Source organism: Siphateles boraxobius, unplaced genomic scaffold (genome assembly GCF_051911475.1).
Source record: "Siphateles boraxobius isolate OS27281-9 unplaced genomic scaffold, OSU_SipBor_1 39, whole genome shotgun sequence".
Taxonomy (NCBI): Eukaryota; Metazoa; Chordata; class Actinopteri; order Cypriniformes; family Leuciscidae; genus Siphateles; species Siphateles boraxobius.
Genome location: NW_027509019.1, coordinates 1,304,484 through 1,326,533, shown reverse-complemented (window position 1 = coordinate 1,326,533; position 22,050 = coordinate 1,304,484). Strand labels below are relative to the sequence as shown.

Genomic DNA, 22,050 nt, shown 5'->3' with positions numbered 1-22,050 from the left:
CATGACATAGACTTTATTATTATTATTATTATTTTAATATTATTTATGTTCCCTGAAGTTCACTTATAATGTTAATAGTTTTTGCATAAAAAACAAGGTCTATATATATGGGGAAAACCATCATTTATAAACAAAGCATTATAAAATAATTTACTTACAGTTTGTGATGCAGCTGCTGTCAGATCCAATACAGTCGGCTGCTTCATCTGTCAACCAAAGCTGATAGTAATGGCTTCTATTTGCTTTTGAAACAAAGCTCACATCCAGTGTAGGCAAATGTCAGCCATTAAGAGACTGAACGCCAGTGGACAGGGTCTATGGTGTGATGATGTATAACTATTGGTCCATGTCTTGCTCTGGAGGCGGGCATATGCAAATATGTTTCCCCAATGTGACATCACAGATCCCGCAATATCAAAAAATCTGTTTTGGGAGCTTTATTTAAAAAATGCTATGTTTATAACAAGGAGGACGTTTTAAGCTATAAAACATGCAGGATATTTTTAGTACAAATACCTCTTATAGGCAAATTTTATTTCTAATGTCATGACCCCTTTAAATACAGCTGTCTTGCAAACACGTCACAATATTAGAAAGGCAAGAGAATGATATAGGAAATTATGTAACCAATGTAGTAACAAAGTCTGCAAACAAATGCACTAAACATTGAGCTTTTACACACACAGAAATTCAACTCGTGAGTACTTCTCTCCAGATTTAATTCCACCTGCTCTGATGTCTTGAATGCCGTGGCACCTTTAAGATCACCGCGACAAAAAAAAAACACTTAAAAAAAACATTAAAAATATTACTGAAAAAAAAAATATATAAAAAAAAAATACTTTTTAATATTATAAATGTTACTTTAAATCCATCGACTGTACTCTCTCTGGGGGTTGCATCCCCGTCATGTGATGAGTTTTTATTTTTCTTTGAAAACAAAATAAGAGATCTTAGACAGAGTATAACTTGCACGCCCTCTACAATCTCTCTTAATTTCTAATAACCATCTCTTAAATGAAACTGATGCTGTGTCATTTAGTGAGTTTAACTCAGTTACTGAGGCGGAATTGTTAGAAATAGCTAAGCAGCTCAAGCCTTCTGGCTCACCACTGGATAGTCTTCCTTCTTTTTTATTCAAACAATCATTGATGGCTCTATATCTTCCGATTATAATAAATCGCAGTCTAGAATCCGGCATTATGCCTGACTGCTTAAAGCATGCATTGATCCGTCCAATGATTAAAAAATCGAACCTGGATTCATCTGTTTTGACACATTTTAGGCCAATTTCTAATTTGCCATTTGTTTCTAAATTTCTTGAAAAAATTATTCTATTACAGTTACAGAATTATTTAGCTGAGAACTCATTATTTGAAAAATGTCAGTCTGGCTTTCGAAAATGTCACTCCACAGAGACTGCATTGGTCAGAGTTCTTAATGATATTTTAATTACTTGCGACTCTGGTGATTTTACAGTACTTATTCTTCTCGATTTAACAGCAGCGTTTGATACTATTGATCATACTATCCTAATTGCCCGTCTAAGGCACTATGTTGGTATAGGAGGTACAGCTTTGAAATGGTTAATATCATTTTTAACAAATAGGAGTTTTTCAGTTAAGATGGGCGAACGTTATTCGAGTATAGCACACCTACACTACGGAGTTCTGCAGGGCTCTATTTTAGCTCCATTATTATTTTCTTTATATATGCTTCCTCTTGGGTCCATTTTTAAAAAACATGTGAAACGAGATTTTTTTAAGCCTAACGTCTCTTACAGTATGCCTAGAGGAGGTAAAGGCATGGCTTTCTTTAAATTTTTAAATTTTTAACGAAAAGAAAACCGAAATCATTATGTTAAGCCCATCTGAGCTATCAAAACCTTTAAATTTAAATCTGGGTGAGATTTTGGTGTATTTGAAACCCTGGGTGAAAGATTTGGGTTTTGTTTTAGACAACAATCTAAAATTTGATCGTCAAATAAACTCTGTGATAAAATTTGTTTTTTATCAGCTACGTCTGCTTGTTAAAGCAAAACCGTTTCTCTCATTCAAAGATCTTGAGAAATTAATTCATGTATTTATTTCGACGAGATTGGACTATTGTAACTCGTATCTTGTTTACAATTTGTCCAAAATGCTGCGGCCCGTTTTCTGTGCGGAAAAGAAAAGAGAGAGCATATTACACCAATTCTAAGATCATTGCACTGGTTACCGGTGTGTTACAGAGTAGAATTTAAAGTATTACTTTCAGTTTATAAATCTTTGAATGGATTAGCACCAATGTATCTAGTGGAATTATTAATAGAACAAAAGCCTGCAAGGTCTCTTCGCTCTTCAAATCTGGCCTTACTGTCTATCCCAAAATCCCGGCTAAAGCGCAGAGGAGATCGAGCGTTTTGCATCGCTGCACCTAGACTTTGGAATACTCTCCCAATTAGCTTAAGACAGGCTCCATCTCTAAATATTTTTAAATCCAAACTTAAAAGATATTTATTTTCAAAAGCTTTTGATTAAAGACTGTGTTTTTATATCTGCTTACATGTTACTTAAATATAAAGTTCCTTATTGATTTGTGAGTCTATGTGGAAAGCACATTGGTCAACAGCTGTTGTTTTTAAAAGTGCTATATAAATACATTGTCATTGTCATTATCTGTTATGTCTGAAACCGAGTGAAAATTTCACTTCAGTTCTTACTGAGACACATAGACTACGTTTACATGCAGCCAATAACCCATTCAAAACCGGGATATTAGCAATAACCCGGTCACGCACGGCCATGTAAACACCGGCAAAAACCAGAATATGCTCATATCCCGGATTTTAAAAACCGGGATATGATACCTGGGGTACCTCGTTTCTAATCCGAATTTTTGGTCATGTAAATGCGTATCGGCATATCCCCATAATGATTTGTGTTCTGCGAATGTTCTATTCACAAGGAATCTTGGTCTTTTGAGTAGAGGAACTTCTCGGCGCATACAAAAACCCGCGTGCATTATTCCGGAAGTAAACATGGCGAGATGCAGCACAGCATACTTTTGGAGCGAGGTCAGTATCAGCACCAAAGCGAAAACGAAGGCGATCGCTATCTGCCCCAAACTATTCATTATCCGCGTGCTGCTGCTGCTGTTGTTGTTGTCTTTGGATACAGGAAGAAGAATCGGAAATGACGCATATTGCGTCTTAAGGTTGTCCGTATGTCCAGACGCTAACCGTGCGTCGCCGTTTACATCGGGATATTACAGTTCCATGTATACAGGAGTAACTCTCTCTGCTCACGCATGTAAACGGGTTATTCCTAATGTTTCAGAAACACGAATAGTGACCTTAACCCGACCATAACCCGAAGATTGGCTGCATGTAAACGTAGTCATAGATGTTTTGTAACGGTGAAACTGAATAAGAGGACTGTGATCTTTTCCATGTGCGTTTCTGAGTTTATGGAGGCTGCTGATGAAAGACTTTATTGTGAGTGTTTAACAGGGTCTTACTCTCATCTGGGTTTGGAGAGGCCAGGATGGTGCTGTGGTTTCTTTTCACTTCTTCTACTTTCTCTGTCAGAGAGTCAATGAACCCTCGAATCTCCTCTACCTGAGAGAGGAGAGGGAAATCAGAACTGATCAAACACATATTGTCATTAACACTAAAGTAACACCCACGTCTATACAAGCCAATCATATAATGACCACGTGGTGCTGAGCAATCGTAGCACATTATAACTTCAACCAATTTCAAAGGATTTAAACTTCTACCTCAACCTCATTATTCATTATGGTGAAGGAATAAGACCCAGAAAAAGATCTCATTTCACAGAAACTCAAACACAGAGATGCAGTGTGCCTGCTACATTAAACACAAGTAACCATATGTGAAACCAGACTTAGCTAAACTATCCACTCAATTAAATCATAGTATGCAAATGTATGCATGTGTATCTTAAATAAGCTATAACATGTATATAAAATTATAATAATAAAAAACTAGTATATTGAAGCTGCCAGCAAACCCATATAACTGATATTCATGGCACAAGTGAAGTGGTTAAAAGAAGCAATCAGTGTTATTTCATAAACAGAACACAACTGCAGACTTTATTAAGCTCTTCTGTGTGCCTGCTCTATAGCAGTCTGGATGTGTCTGATGTAATGTGATGTGATGTGTGGTCTTCATCTTGCATTATTATTATAGTCTTTCCATGTGTGGTTGATTAGGAAACCGAACCCAGTATAACTCAGGACATCTGTGTCATGGGTCGTCTGTGCAGTTTTTGTTTTTTGAGATCGGTTTCAATTTCTGTGTTTAGTTCTGGAATTTTTTTGGTCCCATAGGTACTCTTGGTTGATTGATTGGTCCCACTTTGTTTTATTCCTCATTTAGCCTGTTGTTTGGTTCAGTTCTTTGTATGTTCTCATCGTGTATTATGTTTGTTTGTGTTCCTGTTTGTCTTTCCAGGGGGGTATCCAGAAAGCAAGGTTAGCTTACCCAGGTGTAACACAATTCGTTGTTACAGGAAGAAGGAGGCGGGAACCTGGGAACATTTAATGACTTTAATAATAAAATAAACAAATTGAAAATAAAGACAGCAGCCCCTCATGGACGACTGCTGTCATACACAACAAAACAAACACAAGTCCAGGCCTGGCCTGTCACGGTAGATGTATTTGCTGGTCTCTTCTAGTCTCGTGTTTATGTTGTTGTATGATTGCACGTGCGTGTGGGCGTGAATGATTGGCACTCCTGATCCGCTCCAGCTGATCATCATTTCATCACCAGCTGTAATCAATCTCACCACTCTATATATTCTTACCACTGTTTCCTCATCATTGTCAGATTGTTGTCTTGATGTCCTTGTTGTTGGTGTTCCTGTGTTCTGTCCCGCCTGATGTTCCTGTTCTTCGTCGTCTTCGCCATCATCGTCATCATCACCGTGCGTTTGGGTTTGAGTCTTTGTTGTCTTCACCTCTTCACTGCACTTCTCCACGGATCCTGATCATCGAAGTCCCTGCATCACTCAACATCGGCTAAACTGTGTTGTTCCCTTGTATCATTATTATTATCTTCAATTAAAAGAGTAACTCGCTTTTGCTTCCAGTATTTCTTGCAGCAGACATGACAGAACGATCTGACCATCAAATGGAAGCAGCGAGTGCATCCCCGTCATCCTTAGAGGATTTTATCCACCACAGCATTCGGCGAATGGACGCCCAAGAGAAATCGGCGACACGGGTCGCGCAGTGCAAGCCTTAGTGACGCAGGTGTCCGAGCTCACCCGGCAGATCCAACACCTGCGTGCTCCCGCTGCGCCGCCCACACCGGCCGTTCCCCCCACACCACCAGACAACACATCCAAGTCAGAACCGCGCCTACCAGTACCCGAGGCTTATGGAGGAGATCCTACTCATTGAAGAGCATTCATCACCCGCTCTTCCATGCACTTCGCACTGCAACCTCGCATGTTTAACACAGAACAAGCCAAAGTAGCCTTCACTTTAACCCTGCTGACTGGGAAAGCGGCTCTATGGGGGACCGCGGTGTGGGAAAATCAAAACCCATGCTGCGCCTCGTTCCAGACCCTCGCCGCCGAGATGAAGAAGGTTTTTGGCCGGGCTGTTTCGGGTCGTGAGGCAGCCCGAACTCTGGCAGAGCTGCGACAGGGGGGAAGATCTGTTTCGGATTTTTCCATTGAGTTCCGGACCTTGGCGGTGGAGTGCGGCTGGAACAAGGAGGCGCAGTGGGACATGTTCCTGCATGGGCTGGCTGACCATGTCCAGAAGGAGATCTATGCCCTGGACCTACCCAACACCCTTAACGGACTGATAGACCTGGCTCTGCGGCTGGACGCTCGTTTGTCCAGGGTCGAACGTCGAGCCCAGTCCACCCGTACCTTCGTAGGTATCGATGTTCCTCGGTCCAGTGGCAGGGACGTGGTCAGCCCCAACTACGATCCGGAGCCCATGCAGGTGGGTCGAGCTCGGCTTTCCCGGGAGGAGAGGGAGAGGCGGAGGTCCCAGGGCCTTTGTCTCTATTGTGGGGGATCAGGACATTTTGCCTACAGCTGCCCAGTAAAAGGCCCACCCCGGTAGTAAACTTGAGGCTACTATCGGGTGGGATCTCCGCCAGGAAGACCTCATCAGCTGTGACATCTACCTCCACCCTTCTCCCGGTAAGACTAAGATGGTCAGTCCACCAGCACGACTGTCACGCACTACTGGATTCAGGGGCCGAAGGTAATTTTATGGACTACAGTTTTGCTCAAAAGTTTAAAATTCCCAGCAAACCACTCACTCACAAGATCGCTGTTCAGGGACTCAACGGACAAGAACTACCCACCATCTCCCTTTCCACTGAAGACCTCAACCTCATCACCTCTGGCAACCATTCCGAGACTATTTCATTTTATATTCTGGACTCACCCCTGTCACCCAACGTCCTGGGACACCCTTGGCTCATCCAACACAATCCCTGAGTGGACTGGCATCTACGTGGCAAATACGTGCTGGAGTGGAGCAAGGAGTGCCATAAGTCTTGTCTTGTGTCTGCTTGTTCGTCTGTGCCTATGTCTGTGTTACAGGAGGAAGCAGGGGATATGTCTAACGTGCCCGTGGAGTACCTGGACCTGAAGGAAGTGTTCAGTAAGTCTCGTGCTGCTTCTCTACCTCAGCATCGTCCCTACGACTGTGCTATAGATTTACTGCCAGGTAAGTCTCCGCCTAAAGGCAAGTTATATGCTCTCTCTCTTCTGGAGAGAGAGGCTATGGAGAAATACATTTCTGATTCTCTAGCAACCAAGTTCATCCGCCCTTCCTCTTCTCTTCTCCTCTTTTTTGTGGGGAAGAAGGACGGCTCTCTGCGACCTTGTATTGACTACCGGGGGCTGAACAACATCACGGTAAAGAATACTTATCCTTTGCCGTTGATGTCTTCAGCTTTCGAGAGATTACAGGGAGCATCCATCTTCACAAAATTGGATTTGCGTAACGCTTATCATTTGGTTCGCATTAGGGAGGGGGATGAGTGGAAAACTGCTTTTAACACCCCCAGGGGGCATTTTGAATATTTGGTCATGCCGTTCGGACTGTCCAACTCCCCAGCGGTTTTCCAAGCAATGGTCAACGACGTGTTGCGAGATATTATCGATCAGTTCATATATGTCTACCTGGATGACATATTGATTTTTTCCCCTTCTCTCCAGGAACATGTGCCACACGTTCGACGAGTGCTTCAGAGGTTGCTAGAGAATGGGCTTTTTGTCAAGGCGGAGAAATGCGATTTTCATGCACAGTCTGTCCCTTTCTTAGGTTACATTGTGTCGTCTGAAGGAGTGCGGATGGACCCTGCGAAGATTAAGGCTGGGGTGGAATGGCCAAGCCCAGATTCCCGCAAGGCCCTGCAGAGGTTTCTGGGGTTCGCCAACTTCTACCGGCGATTTATTCGCAACTTCAGCAAACTAGTCGCACCTCTGACTGCCTTGACCTCCCCCAGAACTACGTTCAGGTGGTCGAACGCAGCCGAAGCTGCGTTCATTAAACTGAAAGGCCGCTTTGTTTCAGCCCCCATCCTTGCCTGATTCTTCACGTCAGTTCGTGGTGGAGGTCGACGCGTCAGAGGTGGGAGTAGGTGCAGTGCTGTCCCAACGTTCTCCTGTGGACGACAAAATGCACCCTTGCGCGTTTTTTTCACATCGACTATCACCCACCGAACGTAATTACGACATTGGTAACAGAGAGTTGTTGGCTGTTAAGTTAGCGTTGGAGGAATGGCGCCACTGGTTAGAAGGGTCGGGGGTACCTTTTATCGTCTGGACCGATCATAAGAACCTTGAATACATTAGAACCGCTAAAAGATTGAACTCCAGGCAGGCTCGGTGGGCTCTGTTTTTCGGTCGTTTTGATTTTTCCTTGTCCTATCGGCCGGGGTCTAAGAACATCAAACCCGACGCGCTATCCCGTATATTAGATTTTTCCGAGCGCCCGTCTACTCCCGAGTGTATTTTGCCTGAAACTCTATTTGTTTCAACACTCACATGGGAGGTCGAATCGAGGGTCACTAAAGCCCTAGAAGGGGTAACGCCTCCGCCCGGTTGCCCACCGAATCGATTGTTTGTGCCGGAGGAATTACGGTCTGACGTTATTCAGTGGGGTCATGGTTCCAACGTGGCTTGCCATCCAGGAGTTAATCGGACTAAATTTTTAGTTAAGCAACGATTCTGGTGGCCACTTATGGCTCGGGACATTCACAATTTTGTTTTGGCTTGCTCGGTTTGTGCCACTGGTAAGTCTTCCAATCAACCTCCAGAGGGGTTACTTCAGCCACTGCCGGTCCCCTCGAGACCCTTGTCCCATATCGCTCTAGATTTTGTAACCGCCCTCCCACCCTCTCAGGGTAACACAGTGGTTTTAACTGTGGTGGACCGGTTCTCGAAGGCGGCCCAAATTGTTCCCTTACCTAAATTACCTTCAGCTAAGGAGACGGCGGTGGCAGTCGTAGAACACGTCTTTCGGTTACATGACCTCCCGACAGACGTTGTTTCCCACAGGGGACCCCAATTTGTGTCCAAATTTTGGCAAGAGTTTTACTGGGGGCGACGGTTAGTTTGTCCTCTGGGTTTCACCCCCAGAGCAATGGTCAAACCGAGAGAGCCAACCAGGATTTGGAGAGAGTGTTGCGATGTTTGGTCTCCAAGAATCCTTCCTCGTGGAGCCAACAACTGTCTATGGTAGAGTACGCGCACAACACATTACCAGTGTCGGCTACGGGCCTATCTCCGTTTGAGTGTAGTGTAGGTTACCAGCCACCTTTATTTCCCAGTCTGGAATCCGAGGTTGCGGTCCCCTCCGCCCACGCCTTCATCCAGAGGTGTCACCGCACATGGACTAGAGCCCGAGAGACTCTACTCCAGGTGAGGACGCGCACCAAGGCCAAGGCCGATCGCCACCGGTCAAGGCCTCCCGTATACGTCGATGGTCAAAAGGTGTGGCTTTCAACTAAGAATATTCCTCTCCGTACAGTGTCTAATAAGCTCGCACCCAAATTTATTGGCCCGTTTACTGTCACTAAGATCCTTAGCCCGGTGGCAGTCCGCCTCAAATTACCTCCAGCGTACAGGAGGGTTCATTCCGTGTTTCATGTTTCCAAAATTAAACCCGTGTTTCATTCACACATTAACCCGCCCGTCCCGGTCCCTCTTCCACCGCGGCTCGTAGATGGAGAGACCACATATTCAGTTAATCGAATTCTGGACTCTAGGCGGAGGGGACGCGGATTTTAGAAATTGGTGGACTGGGAAGGTTACGGTCCGGAGGAGTGAAGTTGGGTTCCTGCTAGAGACATCCTGGATCACTCCCTTATCGATGATTACAATCGACAGGTAAGGGTGTATGGGAAAGCCAGGAGGCGTTCTTAGAAGGAGGGGTACTGTCACGGTAGATGTATTTGCTGGTCTCTTCTAGTCTCGTGTTTATGTTGTTGTATGATTGCACGTGCGTGTGGGCGTGAATGATTGGCACTCCCGATCCGCTCCAGCTGATCATCATTTCATCACCAGCTGTAATCAATCTCACCACTCTATATATTCTTACCACTGTTTCCTCATCATTGTCAGATTGTTGTCTTGATGTCCTTGTTGTTGGTGTTCCTGTGTTCTGTCCCGCCTGATGTTCCTGTTCTTCGTCGTCTTCGCCATCATCGTCATCATCACCGTGCGTTTGGGTTTGAGTCTTTGTTGTCTTCACCTCTTCACTGCACTTCTCCACGGATCCTGATCATCGAAGTCCCTGCATCACTCAACATCGGCTAAACTGTGTTGTTCCCTTGTATCATTATTATTATCTTCAATTAAAAGAGTAACTCGCTTTTGCTTCCAGTATTTCTTGCAGCAGACATGACAGAACGATCTGACCATCAAATGGAAGCAGCGAGTGCATCCCCGTCATCCTTAGAGGATTTTATCCACCACAGCATTTGGCGAATGGACGCCCAAGAGAAATCGGCGACACGGGTCGCGCAGTGCAAGCCTTAGTGACGCAGGTGTCCGAGCTCACCCGGCAGATCCAACACCTGCGTGCTCCCGCTGCGCCGCCCACACCGGCCGTTCCCCCCACACCACCAGACAACACATCCAAGTCAGAACCGCGCCTACCAGTACCCGAGGCTTATGGAGGAGATCCTACTCATTGAAGAGCATTCATCACCCGCTCTTCCATGCACTTCGCACTGCAACCTCGCATGTTTAACACAGAACAAGCCAATGTAGCCTTCACTTTAACCCTGCTGACTGGGAAAGCGGCTCTATGGGGGACCGCGGTGTGGGAAAATCAAAACCCATGCTGCGCCTCGTTCCAGACCCTCGCCGCCGAGATGAAGAAGGTTTTTGGCCGGGCTGTTTCGGGTCGTGAGGCAGCCCGAACTCTGGCAGAGCTGCGACAGGGGGGAAGATCTGTTTCGGATTTTTCCATTGAGTTCCGGACCTTGGCGGTGGAGTGCGGCTGGAACAAGGAGGCGCAGTGGGACATGTTCCTGCATGGGCTGGCTGACCATGTCCAGAAGGAGATCTATGCCCTGGACCTACCCAACACCCTTAACGGACTGATAGACCTGGCTCTGCGGCTGGACGCTCGTTTGTCCAGGGTCGAACGTCGAGCCCAGTCCACCCGTACCTTCGTAGGTATCGATGTTCCTCGGTCCAGTGGCAGGGACGTGGTCAGCCCCAACTACGATCCGGAGCCCATGCAGGTGGGTCGAGCTCGGCTTTCCCGGGAGGAGAGGGAGAGGCGGAGGTCCCAGGGCCTTTGTCTCTATTGTGGGGGATCAGGACATTTTGCCTACAGCTGCCCAGTAAAAGGCCCACCCCGGTAGTAAACTTGAGGCTACTATCGGGTGGGATCTCCGCCAGGAAGACCTCATCAGCTGTGACATCTACCTCCACCCTTCTCCCGGTAAGACTAAGATGGTCAGTCCACCAGCACGACTGTCACGCACTACTGGATTCAGGGGCCGAAGGTAATTTTATGGACTACAGTTTTGCTCAAAAGTTTAAAATTCCCAGCAAACCACTCACTCACAAGATCGCTGTTCAGGGACTCAACGGACAAGAACTACCCACCATCTCCCTTTCCACTGAAGACCTCAACCTCATCACCTCTGGCAACCATTCCGAGACTATTTCATTTTATATTCTGGACTCACCCCTGTCACCCAACGTCCTGGGACACCCTTGGCTCATCCAACACAATCCCTGAGTGGACTGGCATCTACGTGGCAAATACGTGCTGGAGTGGAGCAAGGAGTGCCATAAGTCTTGTCTTGTGTCTGCTTGTTCGTCTGTGCCTATGTCTGTGTTACAGGAGGAAGCAGGGGATATGTCTAACGTGCCCGTGGAGTACCTGGACCTGAAGGAAGTGTTCAGTAAGTCTCGTGCTGCTTCTCTACCTCAGCATCGTCCCTACGACTGTGCTATAGATTTACTGCCAGGTAAGTCTCCGCCTAAAGGCAAGTTATATGCTCTCTCTCTTCTGGAGAGAGAGGCTATGGAGAAATACATTTCTGATTCTCTAGCAACCAAGTTCATCCGCCCTTCCTCTTCTCTTCTCCTCTTTTTTGTGGGGAAGAAGGACGGCTCTCTGCGACCTTGTATTGACTACCGGGGGCTGAACAACATCACGGTAAAGAATACTTATCCTTTGCCGTTGATGTCTTCAGCTTTCGAGAGATTACAGGGAGCATCCATCTTCACAAAATTGGATTTGCGTAACGCTTATCATTTGGTTCGCATTAGGGAGGGGGATGAGTGGAAAACTGCTTTTAACACCCCCAGGGGGCATTTTGAATATTTGGTCATGCCGTTCGGACTGTCCAACTCCCCAGCGGTTTTCCAAGCAATGGTCAACGACGTGTTGCGAGATATTATCGATCAGTTCATATATGTCTACCTGGATGACATATTGATTTTTTCCCCTTCTCTCCAGGAACATGTGCCACACGTTCGACGAGTGCTTCAGAGGTTGCTAGAGAATGGGCTTTTTGTCAAGGCGGAGAAATGCGATTTTCATGCACAGTCTGTCCCTTTCTTAGGTTACATTGTGTCGTCTGAAGGAGTGCGGATGGACCCTGCGAAGATTAAGGCTGGGGTGGAATGGCCAAGCCCAGATTCCCGCAAGGCCCTGCAGAGGTTTCTGGGGTTCGCCAACTTCTACCGGCGATTTATTCGCAACTTCAGCAAACTAGTCGCACCTCTGACTGCCTTGACCTCCCCCAGAACTACGTTCAGGTGGTCGAACGCAGCCGAAGCTGCGTTCATTAAACTGAAAGGCCGCTTTGTTTCAGCCCCCATCCTTGCCTGATTCTTCACGTCAGTTCGTGGTGGAGGTCGACGCGTCAGAGGTGGGAGTAGGTGCAGTGCTGTCCCAACGTTCTCCTGTGGACGACAAAATGCACCCTTGCGCGTTTTTTTCACATCGACTATCACCCACCGAACGTAATTACGACATTGGTAACAGAGAGTTGTTGGCTGTTAAGTTAGCGTTGGAGGAATGGCGCCACTGGTTAGAAGGGTCGGGGGTACCTTTTATCGTCTGGACCGATCATAAGAACCTTGAATACATTAGAACCGCTAAAAGATTGAACTCCAGGCAGGTTCGGTGGGCTCTGTTTTTCGGTCGTTTTGATTTTTCCTTGTCCTATCGGCCGGGGTCTAAGAACATCAAACCCGACGCGCTATCCCGTATATTAGATTTTTCCGAGCGCCCGTCTACTCCCGAGTGTATTTTGCCTGAAACTCTATTTGTTTCAACACTCACATGGGAGGTCGAATCGAGGGTCACTAAAGCCCTAGAAGGGGTAACGCCTCCGCCCGGTTGCCCACCGAATCGATTGTTTGTCCCGGAGGAATTACGGTCTGACGTTATTCAGTGGGGTCATGGTTCCAACGTGGCTTGCCATCCAGGAGTTAATCGGACTAAATTTTTAGTTAAGCAACGATTCTGGTGGCCACTTATGGCTCGGGACATTCACAATTTTGTTTTGGCTTGCTCGGTTTGTGCCACTGGTAAGTCTTCCAATCAACCTCCAGAGGGGTTACTTCAGCCACTGCCGGTCCCCTCGAGACCCTTGTCCCATATCGCTCTAGATTTTGTAACCGCCCTCCCACCCTCTCAGGGTAACACAGTGGTTTTAACTGTGGTGGACCGGTTCTCGAAGGCGGCCCAAATTGTTCCCTTACCTAAATTACCTTCAGCTAAGGAGACGGCGGTGGCAGTCGTAGAACACGTCTTTCGGTTACATGACCTCCCGACAGACGTTGTTTCCCACAGGGGACCCCAATTTGTGTCCAAATTTTGGCAAGAGTTTTACTGGGGGCGACGGTTAGTTTGTCCTCTGGGTTTCACCCCCAGAGCAATGGTCAAACCGAGAGAGCCAACCAGGATTTGGAGAGAGTGTTGCGATGTTTGGTCTCCAAGAATCCTTCCTCGTGGAGCCAACAACTGTCTATGGTAGAGTACGCGCACAACACATTACCAGTGTCGGCTACGGGCCTATCTCCGTTTGAGTGTAGTGTAGGTTACCAGCCACCTTTATTTCCCAGTCTGGAATCCGAGGTTGCGGTCCCCTCCGCCCACGCCTTCATCCAGAGGTGTCACCGCACATGGACTAGAGCCCGAGAGACTCTACTCCAGGTGAGGACGCGCACCAAGGCCAAGGCCGATCGCCACCGGTCAAGGCCTCCCGTATACGTCGATGGTCAAAAGGTGTGGCTTTCAACTAAGAATATTCCTCTCCGTACAGTGTCTAATAAGCTCGCACCCAAATTTATTGGCCCGTTTACTGTCACTAAGATCCTTAGCCCGGTGGCAGTCCGCCTCAAATTACCTCCAGCGTACAGGAGGGTTCATTCCGTGTTTCATGTTTCCAAAATTAAACCCGTGTTTCATTCACACATTAACCCGCCCGTCCCGGTCCCTCTTCCACCGCGGCTCGTAGATGGAGAGACCACATATTCAGTTAATCGAATTCTGGACTCTAGGCGGAGGGGACGCGGATTTTAGAAATTGGTGGACTGGGAAGGTTACGGTCCGGAGGAGTGAAGTTGGGTTCCTGCTAGAGACATCCTGGATCACTCCCTTATCGATGATTACAATCGACAGGTAAGGGTGTATGGGAAAGCCAGGAGGCGTTCTTAGAAGGAGGGGTACTGTCACGGTAGATGTATTTGCTGGTCTCTTCTAGTCTCGTGTTTATGTTGTTGTATGATTGCACGTGCGTGTGAGCGTGAATGATTGGCACTCCTGATCCGCTCCAGCTGATCATCATTTCATCACCAGCTGTAATCAATCTCACCACTATATATATTCTTACCACTGTTTCCTCATCATTGTCAGATTGTTGTCTTGATGTCCTCGGTGTTGGTGTTCCTGTGTTCTGTCCCACCTGATGTTCCTGTTCTTCGTCGTCTTCGCCATCATCGTCATCATCACCGTGCGTGTGGGTTTGAGTCTTCGTTGTCTTCACCTCTTCACTGCACTTCTCCACGGATCCTGATCATCGAAGTCCCTGCGTCACTCACCTTCAGCTGCACTGTGTTGTTCCCTTGTATTAATATTATTATCTTCAATTAAAAGAGTAACTCGCTTTTGCTTCCAGTATTTCTTGCAGCAGACATGACATGGCCTCTCTCGATCTTCACTGTCATCGCTCCTCCTTTTATGCTTCTGCTCCTCCGTGAGAGCAGGAGTCCCTCATTATCAATCATGCCACTGGCCTCGCGCCGCGCTCTCATGGCCCTCGACCTTTTCCTGCTCGTCACACCTGGTAAGTCATATAACCTACTTTCTGGAATACCCCTGTTTCTCCTGAGTGCCTTTAGTTAGTTAGTTAGTTAGTTAGTTAGTAAATACAAAAGTCTAAGGCCGATTTGCGAATAGTGCCTCACCTCAACTCTCTTTCTTTCAACCCTAGCCCTGATAGTCTGGATAAGTTTGAGGATTTTCAGTGTATTTCATTAGTAAATAGGCAATGTAAATATGCAAACCTGCTCAAAGAACTCGTCCATGAAACCCTTTTCAATTACAACGACCACCTCATCCGCCTCTTCTGGGTCTTTTCCCTGATGAACAGAAATACAGCTAGTAAGTGAAGTAGTTCAGGAAAATGATGAGAAGAGTGTTGAAGTGGGGAAATCTGAAGTCACTTGTACTTTAGAAACAGCTAGTATTGGTGATAAAAGTGATTGACTGCTTTTTGTTTAACAGACGGAGGAAGAGGGAGTTGGTCATGAAATGGAGAAGGAGGTGAACATGATGATATGTCAGATATCCTTTCTCATTGTACAGATGAACAGATGTACATTGTAAAAGAAATCAATGGTTTTCTAGATGATCCGTTTGGCAGAACATTTTAAGAGAGGGAGTTTTTCCCAAATGTTAACAAGTTGTTAATTTTAGTAATGAAAATACAGAAATCAGGTTTTGATTAACTTTGCACAAGAAAAAGGTTTAGAGTAAAGAAAATTGTAACAAAATTAAGGAGAGGACTAATAGTCTGTTTAATGTCACAAAAATTGAATCTTCTCCGCTGTTTTGAAATTCAAACAGTAAATGTTGGTGCTCTATAATACTAGCCTGGTCCCACCAGACTCTCGTACATTTCATTTGTAAATAGAGTCTGGCACCGCTCCATTGACAAGCGTTAACTTCCTTGTAGGCGGGTACTCAATTGAAGTCTAAAACTATTGGATCTGCCCAGAGTCACTCTGGATCTGCCATAACCAATCGCTAACGTTTGGTCGTGACGTATTGTCATGTTGGTGTCTGTTTGATTCTATTCTGTTTAGTTCTTCTGTTTTGTCTTTAGTATTAGTCACATGTCTTTTTTTCCCGCCTCTCATCTGTTTCCATGCCACCCGTCATTAGTCCATCATCATCACCTGTGTATTGTTAATCACCTTCATCTGTGTCACCTGGTTTATGTTCATCAGTGTCTGTATTTAGTTCCCGCTGTTTAGTCAGTCTTTGTCCGTTCTCATCAGTATAGCGTCAAATGTTACCAGTGATTCGTCCGTCAGTCTAACGTTGTTCTGTGACCGATCTGCCAACAGATCTGTGAGTACTTGTAAATAAAACTTGGATTTGAAGCTTCAGCCTTTTCGGCATCATCTACCTGCACAAACCCTGACACGCATGTCATGTCGAATCCCGTGGGGAGGAGAGCCACAACATCATGGCCACCATCAAAACTAAGCAAAGATTGTTCTTGCTCCGGCTTTAACTTCTTGATATTCGGCAGCGTTGCTACAACGGACCGAATGGCTTCGCTCGCATCTTTCTTTCGCATCTTTCATCTTTCAGCATGATAGCACAAGAGAGAAATTCAAATGTTAATTTCCTTCGTTTTCTCAGAGAGTTGCCCTCTCTTCCAGTTCTTCCAGTTTCTCCAGTCTTACAATACCGAGCTTGAAGCCCTCTCCTCGGACAGCATACTAATACACATACTCTTTAATCTGTCTGATTATTTGGGAGTGTGAACTTGTGAAATGATTTTTTATAAACAAAATTCGGGAGGAACACGTACAAATGATCTCTCCCATCAGCAGGAGAAGACGCCTATATACGTAGCTGACTCACCTATGTTCCTCAACAGTTTTCTGCATCCCTCCAATACCTCCTCACTCTTGGCTGTTTTCCTATTCCAGCCAGAGATACGGGGGAACTACTCTGGGTTCGGGCCAAAATACCCAGTTCAGAGCCCTCTCCAACAACAATTAAAATATGATTCACCAAATAATTGCATTAGGAGAAGAAAACATAAAAGAAGAAAAAAAGTAAAGAAAAATAAATGTATGCATGCCATAGAATCACAATAGCAAAAATGTGAATGCACACAGTATAACTGCTGCAAATCGGAAGTAAAAATTAAAAGTTAAAGTGTTTTAGTAGAGAAATGGAGTTGTTAGCAGAGCAAAACCACAAACTACATGCCCTTATGTACCTTCCATTTATGATTGAACTAATCCTTCAAGTGTGTAAATTAATAATTATATCTTGTGCATGTAGTTTGGGTATGCCTTTCCTTTTTTGTGGAATTTAATTTTGTTTCCTTCTCGCTAATTCTCTTTTGGAGTTTTGATCCTCATTCTGGGCCTGTCTGATCTGTTACATAAGACTTCACTTCAAAAGGATTCTGCAGTCCTGCAAGCCGATGGTCCAGAGACAGTGTGAAAGATGCTCAGGACAGCTTATTTACAGCTGTTTATCCCGAGGTTTACCGCAGTCCACCGGATCCAGGCCTTATCCGGATCTGATGATGGACCGGCACCTGAACACGACGCCTGGACAGTCCTGAAGTGTCGACTAGTCTCTCCCCTGTGAAGGCCTCCTTCCCTTCCCTTTACCTCTCTACAGATAAAACATTGTTGGGATAATTCCGGTTCACGCGTTTTCAAGCCATCAGGCACTGTTTTGTGCAAATGAGCGGCCGGATCGCATTAAGGGTTTTCTGTAAGAACGGTGTCGTCAAGGCCGGCGATTGCTAGAGGTGAACTAGGCGATTGCCTAGGGCGACAAATGTGTTGGGGGCGTGGGCGCCCTCTAGTGTTTGCCCTTAGGCCTCCTTCCCATTAATCATAGAATTAGAATGACAAGCAAAATAAAACATATTTATTAAACATGATCATCCTAGGCCCCCTCAGCCACACGTTTAATTTCTTGTCAACCTGATCATTAGATTGAATTGATGATTATTGTCAATCATTTCCTAATGGGGGGGGGGGGGGGGTACGCTACGTTACGTTACGTTAGGCAAGTGCTCAGCTGCTGGCGCATTGATCGAAAAAGAAAGCGGTCTAAACCCTCTGGTGCACAAGGAAGAAAACGGAGATGGGAAGAAGATAAAAAGAAAGCCCAGTATAGAGGTAAGTCTTCTCATCTCAGCCATTAAAGTTTTAAACGAAATAAATTTATTTAGTATTGTGTATCACCTAATATTGGACGTTTCATTGCTGTCACTAAGCTATCACTAGCTAGCTAGTTACTTTGCTAGTTTGCTACGTATTACTAGCAAACGTAACTTCACTGATAACCTAGATCAGTGGTTCTTAAACTTTTTTCGTTGCGTCCCCCCCTTAATATTTTTTTTACCACCCCCACCCCCAAGATTTAATAAATAAAAACAGAAATATTTCTTAAATAAAAAGAAAACGTGCAAAGAACAACACCTGCAATAGTTTCACTTTGTAATGTCATTATTTCATATAACAGTAAGAGGGAATAATAATACAGTGTTATAGTAATATAATAATAATATTACAGTGATGCTTTGGATGAGCAATATATAAAAGCGCAAATATATGACTGCTTTTGACAGCACCTCATTGCACGAGCTCAGCTTCTTGTTCGTCTTTTTACCGGAACACACACAGCAGCGGAGTGGCGAGTTCACAGTAGCAGCTTGAGTTTCAGTCTGCTGAAGAAGTGCTTTTCCACAGCGAGCAACTACTATGTTGGGCTTGTTCAAGCGGTGACAAGTCAACGGTCAGAAGAAGAACGATTCAGTGTACGGCTGTTTTTTTTCTTTTCCTTTTTTCGGCTGATCTCCCGCACCCCAGAGCGACGGAGTCAGAGTCAGAGCTTCTTTGTTCTTGTTTCAAAGAAAAGTTTAACTTCAAATCCTCCAGAGTCGCGGCCAAAGCCGAATCAAAAGACTGCTATTCACAAGCAGCAGTAGCCATTCTTTGTTTTCAAGTAGCAGTGAACCGCCGCAACTCTGTCGTCATTATGTTAAGCCCACCCGCCGACTCTATACACGATCCGATTGGCCAGACCAGTTTTTGGTTTTTCCAGCTCTAAAGTCAACGGAGAGTTGCTAGACCACAATGGCTGCAAAATAATTTTTGCTGCTGCTAGGGTGCGTCTAGATTTCTAGGCTACAGTTCTCCTCCAGGAATATACTATATTGTTTTTTTTTTTTTGTATTGTGTTTTTTTTTTTTTAATTGGCCATGGCCAGATGCACTCAGACATATTTTCAGGAGTCTCAAGTAAAATATCATTTGATGATACCATCAACGAATTTGCCATTCGGAAGATCAGACGAGTAAAATTTTAATGCTGCGTCAATTTTGAAAGTGAATAGAAATGCCAGAATCAACTGTTCATCTTTTATTATTTGAGATAGGGATAGAACTACAAGAACTGCAATCTTTTAATTTTGTAGTGGTACGTAGGGCTGGGTACCGAGTTCGGTACTTTTTAGGTACCGACCGAATTGCCTCGATACTACCGAGTACCAAAACATGTCTTGTTTTTCGGTACAAAGTTTCGGTACCTAAGTGGTTAATCTCGTCAACGTCAGTGAAACAATAAACATGCAGCATGATTGGCTGTGGCGGAAAAACACTACTTTACGCAGCTGCCCATAGACGTTCCTCTGCCTCGTCGCACGTGTGGCTGTAGTGAGTATGTGTGTGCGTGTGTGTAAGCGTCCAACCCAGATAGATAGAAAATATGTCCCGACTCGATGCCATAAGCACACAATGCAATATTTTCTACAAGATAATTGACCTTTGGCTAAGCCCCGCCCCCCTTAGTTACTGTTGCTACGTCCGTCAAACTTCGCCTGGGCTCTGGTGTTTGCTATCAACATGGCTTATGCTGTGACAGCTCTTCCTGATGAAATTTTATCCAACTTTTATAAATCAGCAAATAAAGTGTCCGATAAAAGTAGGCAAAAGGGGCTGCAATATGCGTTCGAAGGCTATATCCATGACATACAGGTGAAACACAAGGAACAACAAGGCATCCAAATAGAGGCAAAAGCATACCGGTCACAGTCAAAAAATGAACCACCGCATATCCTACTGATCGAGACGGAGGCTGGGACTAACAATATCAAAGAGCAACACTGTTCATACAAAGCTGGGTAGGTTTTTATTCACTTCTATAATAGTTATTACAAAGCAAACGGACCAATGTTACGCGAGTATAACGTTGTATTTATTAGCAGCGGTAGGGTATCAACAATCGGTATGCTACAGTAGATAACGTTAACGTTAGCTGACAAGGTGATGTTTTGGTTAGCTCCACAGGGTTTTAATAAAACTGTCTAACTAGTATAACTTCACAGTAAGGTTAAAAGCAAAATTTACCTTAGAGCACACAAAGGTGTGCTTCTCGATCTTCGAGGGGTTTTGCTGACTGTGAGGACGTCCACACAGTTTAATCCAAAGACGACAGTTGTCAGGATTTGACTTCGGTTTTGGGAAGGGAAAAAAATGGACACCCCCCTCCAACCTCTCTGGGAAACGCGTATCGGTGTTACAAATGCCCCAGGCACAACGTTTAACCAATGTTTTTGATAATCCTAAGACGATAATGGCCTGCCGAGACCAAAATTATGAGATGCTCGCGTTAAAGTCAATGGAGCGCTGTGAAAAAGTGTCGGACCTCTGTCGGAGCTCGTTCTTGGCTGCGCTGTGATTGGTCAATCTACATTCTAGGGCGCAGGGGTGTGAAGTAACGAATTACAAATACTCACGTTACTGTAATTAAGTAGTTTTTTTCAGAAATTGTACTTTTTTGAGTAGTTTAAATTTTTTGTAATTTTACTTTTACTTGAGTACATTTTAAGTGATGTATCGGTACTTTTTCTCCGCTATTTTCCTTCTGTTTGTGGTCGTTACTCGTTACATGCTTGTTTTAAATGTATTTTATTTTTATCCATCAACGTGATTGGATTGAGTAAGCGGTCTCGTGACTGTCATCAAATCAAATTAAGCATAGAAAACTTTAACCGCCTATTCCTGCTGTTACTCGTGACTGCTGTGGAGGTGCATTCTTCACGCATCAATCCAGATATCAATCCTCTAATAAGGTACAGTTCACATTTCTGCTTAATATGATATTTATATAGGCTGGCCTGTCTACAGGGCCTAACATTTGGTCTGAGGCTGTGGGTATTGCGTGACGAGTTCATAATGCGGTGAATTCCCGCTCCCATTTACTTCAAAATCACATTATAGAGAGACGCGCGTCACGATCTGTGCACTGCCGCGTCTCGCGCTCGCCATGCCGCCAGATTCAGAATCAGTGTGAACCATGGCGTTAACTTGAACTGCATTTCTGTCAGTGCGTGACTACAGCTCGTTAATAAACAACGTTTTTTTATTGATCCATTACAATCCGTCTTCATTTGGCAAGTGCACTTGCGCAAAACATTTTTTCATGTTGAACTTTTTTTTTTTGTGTGTGTGTGTGGATGCTGCTGATAAAACAGCTTCACCCAGACTACAAAGAGACATGCATTTGTGTGTGTGTGTGTGTGTGTGTGTGTGTGTGTGTGTGTGTGTGTGTGTGTTTGTGTTTGTTTGTTTCTTTTGTAAAAGTTTCCTGGATATAACTTCCCTATTTAACTTCCCACACACGCAAATCAATCCACAAATACACGTGAGATATCCACACACACAAAGCAATCCACAGATGCACGGGAGAGATCCACACACGCAAATCAATCCACAAATGCACGAGACAGATCCACACACACACATAGCAATCCACAAATGCACACAAGAGATCCACACACACACACACACACACACACACACACACACACACACACACACACACACACACACACACACACACACACAGCGATCAACGAATGTACGCGAGAGATCCACAAACACAGCAATCATGCATCATTGTCCTTACTCACATTGCTTTGCTCACAATTCACAATTGCTTTATCTGTACCTGTAATTTCATGCACAGCAACTCACGTGACTTTTGAGACTGTTGTTCCGCGGCCTTGTTTCACAAATGCACACAAGCAATCTGTCCACATTACCTACAAGGATGCGATATGGTGTTATTACGTGCAAAAGTTTGAGATTTGCCTCAGTTGCTCTTTTTGTGGTGAATCAGATTAACCAGTTGTTCATCTTTTTTGATCTGTCTATTTACTAAAAAGCTTTGGCTTTTTGAAGAATGTCAGAAGTGTTGGAGTGACTATAAGAGCATTTTTGTTTGTTCATCCATTGTTTAAGTCATAATTTACATTTAC

At 44.9% G+C, this 22,050-nt stretch overlaps 1 protein-coding gene across 1 annotated transcript in view; it reads right to left on the bottom strand.

Annotated features, from left to right (window-relative positions):
* The window catches only part of stx1a (syntaxin 1A (brain)), a 72,525-nt gene that overhangs the window by 31,555 nt on the left and 18,920 nt on the right, over positions 1–22,050 (bottom strand). The window contains exons 2-3 of the mRNA XM_077197311.1: positions 15,030–15,104; positions 3,499–3,598 (exon numbers count right to left, since the gene is read on the bottom strand). Of these exons, the coding sequence (XP_077053426.1) occupies positions 3,499–3,598; positions 15,030–15,104 (175 nt within the window). The remainder of the gene's footprint in view (positions 1–3,498; positions 3,599–15,029; positions 15,105–22,050) is intronic.